General features: G+C 39.6%; 1 protein-coding gene across 3 annotated transcripts in view; it reads left to right on the top strand.

Annotated features, from left to right (window-relative positions):
• svild (supervillin d) overlaps positions 1 to 13,301 on the top strand; it is a 60,416-nt gene extending 47,115 nt beyond the window's left edge. For all 3 annotated transcript variants that reach the window (XM_056771714.1, XM_056771715.1, XM_056771716.1), the window contains 15 exons: positions 488 to 643; positions 1,238 to 1,374; positions 1,627 to 1,774; positions 3,150 to 3,295; positions 3,376 to 3,551; positions 4,875 to 5,013; positions 5,094 to 5,391; positions 5,604 to 5,861; positions 5,958 to 6,165; positions 6,260 to 6,393; positions 8,571 to 8,726; positions 8,838 to 8,981; positions 9,390 to 9,502; positions 9,991 to 10,146; positions 12,714 to 13,301. In XM_056771714.1, the coding sequence (XP_056627692.1) occupies positions 488 to 643; positions 1,238 to 1,374; positions 1,627 to 1,774; positions 3,150 to 3,295; positions 3,376 to 3,551; positions 4,875 to 5,013; positions 5,094 to 5,391; positions 5,604 to 5,861; positions 5,958 to 6,165; positions 6,260 to 6,393; positions 8,571 to 8,726; positions 8,838 to 8,981; positions 9,390 to 9,502; positions 9,991 to 10,146; positions 12,714 to 12,800 (2,456 nt within the window). In that variant the 3' untranslated portion in view covers positions 12,801 to 13,301. The remainder of the gene's footprint in view (positions 1 to 487; positions 644 to 1,237; positions 1,375 to 1,626; positions 1,775 to 3,149; positions 3,296 to 3,375; positions 3,552 to 4,874; positions 5,014 to 5,093; positions 5,392 to 5,603; positions 5,862 to 5,957; positions 6,166 to 6,259; positions 6,394 to 8,570; positions 8,727 to 8,837; positions 8,982 to 9,389; positions 9,503 to 9,990; positions 10,147 to 12,713) is intronic.
• The last annotated feature ends 1,125 nt before the right edge of the window (positions 13,302 to 14,426 follow it).

Here is a 14,426-nt window from a genome sequence, read left to right as displayed (position 1 = left end):
ATATCTTATTTTTGGCTCAGCGGAAGAAAGTCATACAGGTTTAAAATTAATTGAATCCGAATTTATGCATTTGGCAGAGGCTTTTATCCAAAACGACTTACATAACATGATACTATACATTTTTAGCTGAGTATGTGCAATCCCTGGGATCGAACCTATGACCTTGGTGTTGCTAGCACCACTGAGCTACAGGAAAGGGAAATTAGTCCAGAATGATAAAATGATAAAATAATTGTTATTTTTGAATGAACGATAGTCTGTGTATTAAGTACAGTGAGTATTTTGACACTTTCATATGCCTTTGCTATAGTATTACTTTCATAATGATCTGCAGCTTTCTGTCGTTGTAGTCATTATTTGATATAATGAGGTGATGTAGATGTTAGGATATGAATGTATTACACATTGCTCTCTACTGTTCTTACATTAAATGAGCTATTAAAATGGGTTTGTAGCAAATGCTGACACTGTTATTTTCTGTCTTTAGTGGCTAAGCACTCGAATCTGGCTGATGCTGCATTGGCAGGTCTGGCCAGCAAAGAGAACTTTAGGAAAGTCAACTTGAGGAGTGTGAAGTCTACAGAAGTGGTAACCAATAACAGCGCAGTGCCTTTCCACAAGCTCATGCTCATACTTATTAAAGGTAAATCATTTAAAAAAAAAATATATATATATAACACATGAATCCGTTTTTCATGTTTTTAAAGTATTTTACATAATATTTTATAAATGCATTACATTTAATTACAATATTTAATTTTACAGGTTTCGTAATTAAAATGTATTAATAATATGTTTTTAAACAAATGGCGCTTATCACAAATATTTTTCCAGTGCAGGAAAATATTTTATTTTTATATATTGTTCCATCATTAGCTTTAATCTATATCTGAAAATGCACTACTGGCCTCTAGTGGCTGCTCTTTTCTGATGACGTCAGGTTGACAGCTTGGACAGAACATCCATTAACTGTGCACGTTTTAAAATGAACATCTGCTTTTATACATCCAATCATTTGCAGTGACTAACACAAGCCACGTCCACGGTTTTCTCATTCAATATTCCATTTCTCTCTAAATACGTCAAAATACTGAAGTAAAATGTTCAGCACTTTCGGGTCACGGGGACCTTTATAAACCACTTTGTTTTGCAGGTTGTGTTGAGTTTCTTTGGCTTTCAGTTTATGGGAAATACACATGTGTTACTTTTAATCTATTTTGTTTGTACGCATACGCAGGGCGCAGGCACGTTCAAGTGCGTCTGGTTGAACCCACAGCCCGCTCTCTCAACAGTGGAGACTGCTATATGCTCATCACTCCCAAACACTGCTTCCTCTGGTGTGGAGAATTTGCAAATGTCATTGAAAAAGCCAAGGTATGAATCAAAACCCAGGCAGAGTGCTCATTACATAAAATATAGTCTTGTAGAGCCAAACCTTTGACATTTAGCTCAATGTATGGCGCTTAGTCTGGCCAGAAACCGTCCACAAAGAAAAGCCTATTTTACTTTCATGTAAATTATGAACATGGCATAAAACCAGATTGAAGCTTGCTGTTTTGAGAATGCTTTTGTTATTTTTGTCTGCAAATGCATCAGATAAACAGAGTATATGTTTTTAAATGACAGGGCTCAGAGATGGCCCAATACGTTCAGACTAAGAGAGATCTTGGCTGCAAGGCCTCACAGGTTACCTTGCTTGAAGAAGGTATTAACACTGAGAATCGTTCAGCCAAAGAGTTCTGGAGTCTGCTGGGAGGAAAGACTGAATACAGAGGTACGTATACACAGACACCTGCCAGGACCTGCACATGGAGCACAGATGTTGAGATGAGGATAACATTTCACACACAATAAACAAACCCATTTACAGTTCAGTGGAAACACAGCGTTCACAGAATTTTGACAGAGCCCAGGCCATTGTCAGCATTCACACATGTTAAACAATCAGAGAGAGGTTACCCACAATGCATATGGCTTTTGTATGTCATTTGGCTCTGTTTAGTGTTGGCCTGTAATCCTTAAACATGAAAACCTTAAAAAAATCGAATTGATATGCATAGTATGACCCTGGTCTTATTGTATATGGTTGAGTGCTGGTTATTTTAAAGGAGACAAAGGTTTGTTTTCATAATTTGAGACAAAGAACTTTCTGCTTGTCTTTGCTAACCAGACTGTGAGGGAAGGAAAGTTGACTAATAATATGAGAGTAAATTATTTATGCTTCCATCAAATCCTACAGCTTAACATAATTAACCTGATGAATATTCACCCCAAAATGCTTATTTCACTCAAAATAATAAACAATTTAATTTAATTGAATTATTAGTGAAGACATGAGCTCCAGTTTGTTTTATGTAAAATAATAAACTTACTTTTGTTGACCTATTTTACACTTTGTTTGGATAAACAATTCATAAATAAATAATGTTTATTTTCACCAAATAGTCTAATTCCCAAAATGTTTAAATTTAAGGTTAAAATTAAGCTTAGTTTCTGTTATATTTAATTAACTATATGATGACTTTATGAAATCATGTTTTAATTGGGTTAGTTACAGTAGCAGTGTTTTTGAGTTGTTGTTATTATTTACTGTAATCACAACAACCCAACTGCAGTTTGATATGACTTGGAATACACAAGAAAAGTGACACTTGGTCTGTTTTTGCAAATGAACTCTTCATGTATAAAAACAATACACATTTACTTATCTATGTTATGGAAACTTCTATTGTTTAGTAAATGTAAAAGGTAACATAATCTAACAATGAGCAGGATTTTTTGTAGCATTTTGATAAAAATCGTATTAACGTTTACATTTAGCAAAAATAGCATTTGCCGTTATGTTAAAAATGCTATTTTTTTCGTTAGCTAATGCCAATACAATTGTCTATGTTAGTTCAATGTGCCTTCAATATTGTTAACAGTGACGACTTTTGATTTTAAAATGAATTGGCAAATGCTGAAATTGAAATGAACGAGGCAATTAAATGCTTAGACTTATTCTATTTTTTTATGCCTTATTAGTTCATGTTAACTAATGTATTGACTAATGTTAAAACAAACAACCTTATTGGAAACTGTTACCAAACAATAAAAGTTTCTATTACATAGATGAGTAAACAGTGTGTTGGTGTAAATGTGTTTAACAGGTGCAGGAGAGCCGGAGGAAGACGAACTTTTTGAGAGTGCTATAGAGGAGTCAAACGGTGTCTACAGGCTGCTGGAGGATAAACTGGTTCCTTATGAGGAGGCCTGGGCTTCTATCCCCAGCGTCTCTCTGCTCAACTCAAAAGAGGTAAAACATCTGAAGACTGAACTCTTCTTATCCCTTGCTAGTAAACTTTACACACCGAAGCATATTTGTGCATGTGGCAGGCGCTGGTGTTTGACTTTGGTAGCGAGGTGTATGTCTGGACGGGGAAGGATGTTCCTCTGAGCGACAGGAAGGTGGCGGTACAGCTTGGCAAACAGCTCTGGAGCGGGCCGTACGACTACAGCACATGCAGGGTCAACCCTCTTGACCCCTCCTCGGCTGATAATGACACTCCCAAGTGAGCGAGCACTCCATTCCTTCATGTGATTTATATGGTTTGTTTGAGGCAAAGAACAAACGCAAGCAAGAGCTAAGCATATTGAAATGTAGATGACGTCTTTAGCCTTGAGAGTTTTATTTAGCTCAGTAGATTTAAGCTTTAATAGAATCAGCAAAGCAGCCAGGAAAAAACAGCACACATGCCATATTCTCAGAATCACTAATATCTGAATGTGTCATGGTCCACATCAACCACAATACTGCCCCCAAGTGGTGACGTTTAGTGTAAGGGTATTAGAGGTTGGTTAAAGAAACAGTTCACCCAAAAAGTTTCATTCTCATAACTGACTCTAAATTAAAAGCCAATTTTATTAACATGACAGTTATCTCTGAAACAGGTTTCCTGCGAAACCACATCACCCTTTTCTGTTATAGCCCTAGGCTATGTAAACGGTACACAAGAAACAGAGAACTAGGAGGTGCACTCTGGCTGTCAATCATTTTTATATCAAAGACAGTGGGGTTTTGGTGAGGGAGCCTGTGGATTATGGAATGGATGGGTTTCATACTGCAACTGTCATTTTTAGACGGAATCTTAACAAATGTAATGGTACTAGACTATATTCTGATTCCATTGTAAAAAAAAATTATACATACCGGTAAAAAAAAATATATCACCCGCTCAAAGTTTTTCCTAGTCATACACTAGCAAAAAATCTATGCATTTATATTTAAAGATGCATTTTTGACCATTTAAAATGGCTATTTATTAAGGGCGCAATTAAATAACATTTTACCGACCAACAATTAAACCTGACGGTGACTGCATCATAAAATTTGTATGGATAGTTCCCCCCAATTTTTTAATTCTTTCATCATTTAGTCACCCACATGTCTTTCCAAACTTGTATATAACTCAAAATAAGGTATTTTGAGAAATGTCTTTTGTGTATCCATACAATGGAAATCAATGGCATCCAATGCAGTTCTCTCACCAACATTCTTCAAAATATCTTCTTTTGTGTTCTGCAGAAAAAAGGTTTGGAATGACATGAGGATTGAGTAAATGATAAAAGTATAAAAAATTTTGGGTGAACTATCACTTGTGCTGAAATTGCACAAAAATGTCAAGTCGTCAGTCTCTTGATGAATGGCTTTTTTAATGCAAGGTGAGATCATTTTGAAAAGTGGCCATATTGAGGATTGTACTCTCCCTGTTTCTAGTGATACATCTGCAGGATCTTGTTATTATGTATAGTATTTGCTGATATGTCGGATTTCGCCAACAAGGCTAACACTCCCACCCGTATTAATAATTCTTCCTGTATCTATGTGTGAGTAGACAGGGTGAAGGAAGGCCGAGCTGGGCCCTGTTTGGCCGGCTGTCAGAACACAATGAAACCGCTCTATTCCGAGAGAAATTTCTAGACTGGGCCGAGAGGAAACCCAACAAAGAGGAACCAGCGGCAGAGGAGGTGAAGGTAACGAAGATTTCAGAGATTCTCAGAAAGCTTTTCAGCATTCCTCTCTTCATCCTCTAAAAAGCATATTTTTCCTCCAGAGTCCTGTGAATCACCAACTTCCGACCTGTGACTCCGATTTGAAGCCTTGTGATGTGTCAGAGATGTTGGAGGGCGGGCAAGGCCCTGTGAGTATGTTGTTGGAAGGCGTGAATGTTCACAGAGGCTACGGATTGATTCGTTCCGAGGACGGGAGACAGGCGGAGCTGGCCACCGTAGCTGTGGACGCTTGGCACATCCGTGAGTTTGATGACTTTGAGATTCCGCCAGAAAGCGTTAGTCAGCTACATGAGGGCGACACCTACGTCATCCGCTGGAAGTACTCCGTCACTAATGTTGGTGAGTGAGGTTTGTCACACTAGACCCCCTCAGATGCAAACAACTTTTCTGATTGACAGAAAATAACATATTTTTCAATTCGCAAACATAAAACCAAACCAGCAAGGTGAAGCAGGGATAATCAAATTCAGGTTCAGACCTTATGAAGGTGTACTGACATAATTCAATAGAGGCTGGAGAGGTGCTGAATATTTTATTAATTTTTTTTGCAGTGGGTAAAAGACAAAAGCCTGGTGAAGTGAGCACGGCTGGGCCAGGCAGGGAGCGTACCGCGTGCTTCTTCTGGCAGGGACGTCACTCCAGCGTCAGTGGACGTGGAACATCTGCTCTCATGACGGTCGAGCTGGGCAACCACAGGGGGGCACAAGTGCTGGTCACACAGGGGAAAGAGCCGCCCTGCTTCCTGCAACTTTTTCAGGGTGGGCTAATCATCCATCAAGGTTCGAGGGAGGATAGCTCGAATAACACGGGTATTACATTGTTTATTAATACATAATAAGATCAAAATTGTGTAAATCAATTTAAGTCTCAAGACACGCTCATGTGTACTGTTACGTGTGAATCAGGTGACTGGCGATTTTTCTCTGTGCGTGGAGAAACAGTGGTGGAGGGATGTCTGGTCGAGGTGGAGTGCTCTTGTGCCAGTTTGCGTTCTCGTGCAAGTTTGGTGCTGCTGGGGGTCCAGAATGGGCAGCTTTACCTGTGGCACGGCTGTAAGGCTCATCCCGGAGCCCGGCAGGTGGGCAAAAGGACTGTGGAGCGACTCACTCAGATGTAAGCAGTTTTAGATGCAAGGGCTTACAGTTTATGTATATGTATAAGATGTCTCAATGAGCATGTGGTTATGTATGTAAATATGTATGTACAGGTGTCCTCGTGAACTGGGTTTGAACAGTAACAGCAGTTTGAAGGTTCATGAAATAGAGGAAGGAACTGAGCCGGAGGAATTCTGGGTAGCTCTTGGCAAGCAGGATAGGAAGGCCTATGACTGCATGCTGGAAGGTATGGGACAAAAAATAGATTTTGCATGTTGTGGTTATATATTCATGCACAATATTACTCAGTCACACATGGACTTTGTTCAGGAGACTAAACTTGCCGTTTATTTTAAAGGGGTCATATGGAGTGAACATGTTTTTCTGTGTCTTTGGTGTGTTATAAGTTGCCCATGCACGTATAAGTTTGACATGTAAAATTGCATAAATTAAAGTATGGAAACGAATTAGGCATTCTATCTAAAAGCGAATGGTCACCCTGACCTCCCTGAAATGCCTCGTGTAACCACACCCCCACAAATCTACTTCAGTTCGTGGTATGAGTTGACTAAGACCACCCAAAAGTAAGGTATGCGTTCCTGTCAGTACAATTGCTTTGGAACCTAATGTTCCAAATATGGTAAGAGGCATTACAATTTCGTCAGACGCTTACAGTATTCGACCAATAACTATGGACTGGTTAACTTGACAGTTGTAGCACACCTCGCTTTTCAGAGCGTTGAGCTTTGTTAAAAATCGGCGGAGATACAACATACACAGTATGTGGAAAATTCCACGTTTTTGAACCTTAAATCGTGTATACACATTGCATACCATCTCATCTCATTTTCGTTTTAGCGGTGTCATATGAGTCCTTTAATAGATATTGTGATTGCATGTTGCTAATAACAATACATAATATTGAGTAAATTCGTTTTTTATTTAACAATTTAATTGTTATTTTATCCATTGAGTGAATTATAATATATGTATAATTGAAAATTGATTTTACCTAGTTCCCCATTGTATAAAATGTTTAATAATAGTTTTTCACTTTTAACATTGCATTATGGGATTGCCTTCGCTGCAAATGTTACACGATGCCTTAAAGGGACATTTCACAATAAATTGAAAATTCTGTCATCATGTACTCAGCCTCAGGTTGTTTCAAACCGGTTTACATTTTTTTGTTCTGTTGAACAAAAAAGAAGGTATTTAGAATAATGTAGGAAACCAAATCGTTCTATGGAACCATTGACTACCATAGTAGTTTTGTGTCCTACTATGAATGTCAATCGTGTGTTTGTTCACAAACATTCCTCTAAATATCTTGTTTTTGTTTATTGGAACAAATAATTTTTACAGGTTTGAAACCGTAAATGTTGACAGAATTTAAATTTTTGGATTAACCATTCCTTTAAATAGTTTTTTTCTGAGGTGGACAATAGTGAAGTATTTCTACTCAAGTACCTTTTTCAAGCATGTGTCCTTATCAGAAGGTTTTGGAAAATATTTGCTTCACTACATTATAAAGTAAAAAAGTATGACATGCATTATAATGTTAATAAATGTGGTGCACGATAAATTATCAGCTGATAAATGGTCATTTATAATGTTATCGTATGGGCCGATAATAAAATTTAGGCCGATATATTATAGCCGATAAATCATAATAAATTTCCTTTGGATAAACTTCTTCAGCTGCACGCTGCTCACAGTTTATATACAGTACAGTACTTTCTGTTGGGATCATTCACTTACTCCTATTAGCATAACATTGTTGATATAGGTAGAGTATGTAGATACAGTATTTATGAATGTGTAAATTAAAGAAACAAAAGCATATTGTTTGAATCGGACTGCTGTCTGAATGCTTTCTGTCTGGATACCTGTTAGACTCGTGGTAAAAAAGATATAAGAAAAAAATTCTGGGTTGCTCTGGAAAAACATCTACAATTTGTTTATTAAATAAAATATACCAGAAAAGTTAAAGAAGTGTTAACTAGTTCAAAGTAGGTTTGGTACATGATTTCCAGGGGAAAAAAGATAACTAATGGTTACCTTGTTTTCTGCAGTCAATATTTTCAAATAAAAGCAGTTGTCCACTTTTTGTTTCAGTCTTAGTGAATTGAATATGAATATCTAGAAACTGTATATCGGTTATCGGCTTCCAAGGTTTAATAATTATCGGTTATCGGACATAATTTACATATTTTACAAAAAAGAAGTTAAAATCACTCAGATTCCTGAAAATGTACTTAAGTTAAAACACCTCACTATTTTCCACTGCTGGTTCTTTTTAACTTGACATAAAGAATGATATCCTTACATGCTGGTTGCATAGCTTTCTCACTTTTCAAATTAGATCTTTATGTAATTTAACATATTTTAGAACTGCATTAAAGGGTATTTTTGTACTTGCAGATCCAGGCAAGTACAGTTTCACGCCACGTCTTTTTCATCTGAGTGCCAGCGGTGGAAATTTTAAGGCAGAAGAGCAGTTCGGCCCAACCCAGGTGTCGGGCACCGTCATGGCAATGCCATTCCTGCAGGAGACTTTGTATTCAGCCCCTCAGCCTGGTACATACACCTATAACCCAGGGGTGTCCAAACATACAATACAGTAATTCAGGAGGGCAACTGTCCTGAATTTAGATTTTTTTTCACAGTTTTCTCGTCTTGTCTTTGTAGCTTTGTTTTTGGTGGATAACAAGATGGAAGTGTACCTATGGCAAGGACAGCAGCCGGAAGATGCAGAATGTACTGGCTCGGCAAAGAGCCGCTGGGACAGTGAAAGGAAGTGTGCCATGGAGACGACGCTTCAGTACTGCCAAGGTCAGGAGTTCTTTCTGCAGGATGCAGGTTTAAATAATATTGTGTGCCAAGGTTTCTTGAGAATCCGGCTTTTCTCTGTCGCTTTAAAAATACTTTAGCTTTTGCATAGATGTACTCTAGATGCGTTGCACATAACCAGTATAAGTTTGTGTGGCATTGAGTTCATTTACACATATCAGGTATTATAAAAAATCTTTTTTACATGTTTACATGATACAAATGAATAAACTGGCAATGGAACAAATATGAAATCTTTTTTTATGCATTGTTTAAATAAGTGTCAAAATTCAGTATTACACATTGGCAAAAAAATGTACATGTGAACAGTTTTGTTTATATATTGTTTTAAGTGCATGTTTTTGTTTGCTTTGCTGTGCAATAAAGAGGGTTTCTGTGTTTGTTCTTCAGGGAGGAACTCCAGACGACCTCCTCAGGCTTACCTGATCCTGGCTGGGGCAGAGCCGCTCACCTTCACCAACATCTTCCCTTATTGGGAGAAAAAGTCTGACATTAAAGTGCAGGTGCTGTTCACCACACATAGCTTTCATTGTGGCTTTCATCATGCTTTTGGGTTGCGTCTCTTCTCTTGGTGTAATGTTTTGATGCATGCTATGGGTTGTCTATCATGTATGAATGAAAGGGTGCTTGGGTTTTCAAACTCACTTTTCTGTGTAAAACATGAATGGTACATTTTTAAGAATCTCTTTGTCACGCTTTTATATAAATGAAGTGAATGGGTGTAGTGTCTGTAAGACACCAAAAAAAGTGAATAACAGTTTAAAAAGTAGTCCAAATGATGACTCTGTATGTGCAACTCAAACAAATTTGTTATCCTTTCATTGTAGCTCTCAATTCAAATACACCTATAGTGATAGGAAACGAATGTAAATTAGTTTTATGATGAACAATCTGTAATCAGTAATGTTGGGGATCTGTAAAATAATAAACTTGAAAAATAAACCCTGTATGTCTTAATTTGCCACTTCTATGTGTCAAAATGTCTGCGCAGGTTGAAGGAGCCCGTAATAAAGTGATACTGGTTAAAGATGCTCTGTCGAAACTCAGCAGACAGCAGTACAGCCTACAGGAGCTCACATCAAAACCCTTGCCAGAGGGAGTCGATCCTCTACGCATCGAGTGCTACCTGTCCGACAAAGACTTCCAGGTAACATCTTCATTAAACAGTGCCCACACATGGCCCTAACTGATCTTAAATATCACATTAAGAAAATAAGTTTGGGGTGGTGGTCCCTCTTTTTAAGAAGGGGGACCGGAGGGTGTGCTCCAACTATCGGGGATCACACTTCTCAGCCTCCCCGGGAAAGTCTATGCCAGGGTACTGGAGAGGAGAATCCGGCCGATAGTAGAACCTCAGATTCAGGAGGAACAGTGTGGTTTCCGTCCCGGTCGTGGAACACTGGACCAGCTCTATACCCTCTCCAGGGTGCTGGAGGGTTCATGGGAGTTTGCCCAACCAATCCACATGTGTTTTGTGGATTTGGAGAAGGCATTCGACTGTGTCCCTCGCGGCATCTTGTGGAGGGTGCTCCGGGAGTATGGGATTCGGGACCCTTTGCTAAGGGCCATCCGGTCCCTGTACGACCGGAGTAGGAGCTTGGTTCGCATTGCCAGCAGTAAGTCAGGCTTGTTCCCGGTGCATGTTGGACTCCGGCAGGGCTGCCCTTTGTCGCCGGTTCTGTTCATAATTTTTATGGACAGAATTTCTAGGCGCAGCCAGGGGCCGGAGGGTGTCGGGTTTGGGGACCACACGATTTCATCTCTGCTCTCTGCGGATGATGTCATCGTGCTGGCCCCATCAGACCAGGACCTTCAGCATGCACTGGGATGGTTTGCAGCCGAGTGTGAAGCGGCTGGGATGAGAATCAGCACCTCCAAATCTGAGGCCATGGTTCTCAGTCGGAAAAAGGTGGCTTGCTCACTTCAGGTAGGTGGAGAGTTCCTGCCTCAAGTGGAGGAGTTCAAGTATCTGGGGGTCTTGTTCACGAGTGAGGGAAGGATGGAACGGGAGATTGACAGACAGATCGGGGCAGCTTCTGCAGTAATGCAGACGCTGTACCGGTCTGTCGTGGTGAAGAAGGAGCTGAGCCGCAAGGCGAAGCTCTCGATTTACCGGTCAATCTACGTTCCTACTCTCACCTATGGTCATGAGCTGTGGGTCATGACCGAAAGGACAAGATCGCGGATACAAGCGGCCGAAATGAGCTTTCTCCGCAGGGTGGCCGGGCGATCCCTTAGAGATAGGGTGAGAAGCTCGGTCACTCGGGAGGAGCTCAGAGTAGATCCGCTGCTCCTCCACATCGAGAGGGGCCAGCTGAGGTGGCTCGGGCATCTTTTCCGGATGCCCCCTGGACGCCTTCCCGGGAAGGTGTTCCGGGCATGTCCCACCGGGAGAAGACCCCGGGGAAGACCTAGGACACGCTGGAGGGACTATGTCTCCCGGCTGGCCTGAGAACGCCTCGGTGTCCCCCCCGAAGAGCTGGAGGAAGTGTCTAGGGAGAGGGAAGTCTGGGCATCCCTGCTTAGACTGCTGCCCCCGCTACCCGGCCCCGGATAAGCGGAAGAAGATGGATGGATGGATGGATGGATGGATGGATGGAGAAAATAAGTTTTGTATTTAATGGTCGTAATGAAAATGGCTCACTCTTGCCTGAGCTCAATCTATAAAAACCAGCAGTTTGTCAATGAAGGTCAGCAAACTCTCAATTTGGCTTAATCATTTTCCAATGTGGCTTTGTTTTGCCTGCAAGCTTATTAACCATTTACATTACATTTACATTTAGACATTTAGCAGACGCTTTTATCCAAAGCGACTTACAAAGAGTTTAGGAGCAATAAGCGATAGTTCATACAGGAGCCATAATACATTAGATGCCAATACAAAGTTACTGGTTTCAACAAAAGCCAGACCACTACCTGTTGAGAGAAACGGTTAGTGTATTTTTTTTTTTCATTTGTTTGTCAAGTATTCACAGAAGAGATTGGTTTTAAGTAGTTTTTTAAATGTTGTGAGAGATGTGGTTGAACGGACAGAGTTAGGAAGAATGTTCCACCAGGAAGGAGTTGTGAATGAGAAAGAGCGGGAGAGCGATTTACTGCCCTTATGGGAAGGCAGTACAAGCCGCCGCTGCTTTGCTGAACGCAGGGATCTTGATGGGGTGTAGGAGTGCAGGAGAGTGTGGAAGTAAGCCGGTGCAGATCCAGTAGCCAGTGAAGAGAGATTAAAAGGGGAGTCACGTGGGCCCTTTTGGGCTGTTGGAAGATGAGGCGTGCTGCTGCGTTCTAAACCAGCTGATGTGGTTTGATAGCCTTTGCAGGAAGACCAGCAAGGAGAGCATTGCAGTAGTCCAACCTTGAGATTACGTGGGCCTGGACAAGGAGTTGTGCCGCATGCTCCGTGAGATAGGGTCTGGTCTTTCTAATGTTGAATAAGCCATATCGGCATGACCGTGTTGTCTTTGCAATGTGATCATTGAAGGATAGCTGTTGATCAAATATGACTCCGAGGTTACTGGCTGTTTTGGAATGGGTGATTGTGGTATTGCCAAGATGGATGTTGAAATCGTGTTGGACGATTTCAACCAATGCCAGCTTTCCAAAAACTGCCACATTTTGGAAGTGCTTGCAAGGATTTGCTGACAGCAGAATATTCCAGCGTATGGTAACGTAATGCAAAAAGAATTCAAGCTGACAGATTATATTTCTTTTTTGCAGAGTGCTTTGGAAATGACACGGGATGAATTTCACGCACTCCCGAACTGGAAACAACTCAATCTGAAAAAGAGCAAAGGCCTCTTCTGAATTGAAATACTCTCTTGTCTGCAGTCTGTTGTATATTCACTTACAGTCATGATCTACTAAGAAATTGTTTATTTTCTCTTTGCTTTTTACACACATTTTTAATGTATAGCACCAATATGTACAGTATGAAATATCTTCTTACAGATGTAGTAAAAACTTACTTTATCCCCAAGTAGCTTTTGGTTAAAAGACTTTTCTACAGATTTTAAGTATGCTAAAGTGTATGTTTTGGGAATAACGTGAAGCATATCGACATAAATCTATGTCTAGTACATGCAAGAATTATAAATATGTATAATATTTTATTGTTTTAACCCTGTTGCTGTCAAAGTGTGACCTTAAAAATGCAGTAAACACTAATTATGAAAATGAATGTTAAACAAGTTAAAACACATGGCCTTCACAATGAAAAGTGAATCGCTCTTTTAAAAACAATATGTGTGCGCATATTAAGTGCGCTGTCACTTGCATGTTCATAAATAAAGATACAGTGTTATGTGATTCTGATCGCTTTAATGTGACTGTATCATTAAAACTGTCAATATATGACAAATAACTGTGTTTGTATTTTCAAGGGCATGAATCTTAATGTTTTGTTTGTCCAATGCCAAAATTATGCCACAGTAAAGTGTGGTTAGAAGTAAATTCGTGCAGATCAACCTCACGCCACTAGGTGTCAGACTCAATTTGTCTGTTTCTCATGAACTGACCATAAAATGCAAGCTAATATAGCATTGCAAGTTCAGTCCAGTGTGCTGTTTCATAATCAATGCCAGTTTAATAATCGAAACATTGTAATGATTCTACTAAAAACTTTAAGCTGGTCTGTTGGTTATTAAGTCGTAACGTTAGTATAATATGTTTCAAGCGTACTCGTACTGTATGGCGGTGAATATTGCGCGAGCTGAAGGAAAATACTCTTGCTGTGAATGAAACAGGTAAGTGCATCAGTGGAACATATTGACCGAATAAGAAAATATAACATTAAACTATTGATGTGAAGTACCTGGTAACGGTAACATTGGGATATACTGATTATCTTTGCATACTCTGTAAATGTAAAAACATTTAGTCACTAAACACTGTTAATAATAATCTTAAATGTATACTTCGACTCGTTGAAAAAGGGAAAAGTCCCCTCGCCCTGCTCATTCCCACGGCAAAAACACCGCGTGTCGTTTTTCCATGAAACAAATGTTACATACAAGACCTTGATATGCCAGTTCACAGTTACCAAGTCTTGTCATTGTTTACTATCCAATTCATCTAGTATAACGACTAAATATTACATTTAAAGGGCCAGTTTATTGAAAACTAAAACAAATCAGTCATCATTCATTCGTTTCAAAGCTGACCCTTTCTTCTGTGAAACACAAAAGCTATTTTGAGAAATATTGCTTTTGTGTCCATAAAACGGATGGATAATGTTGTGGTGAATAATCGAAAGACGTTTCATTTTTAGGTGAACTGTCCCTTTACATCTGATCTGTAAAGCAGAATATAACTTTTAAAGCAAGAGTAGTGTAAAGATTTCTGTTTGTGAAATTGTTTTGCTCCACCAAAGAAAATAGAGCATGTGTGTTTGTATTAAGGGGGCATATATGGCGAGAATAAGTGTTTTTCTGT

Source organism: Triplophysa dalaica, chromosome 17, assembly GCF_015846415.1.
Source record: "Triplophysa dalaica isolate WHDGS20190420 chromosome 17, ASM1584641v1, whole genome shotgun sequence".
NCBI lineage: Eukaryota > Metazoa > Chordata > Actinopteri > Cypriniformes > Nemacheilidae > Triplophysa > Triplophysa dalaica.
Note: the sequence above shows the minus strand (reverse complement) of the source record. Positions and strands in the feature narration are given on the sequence as shown.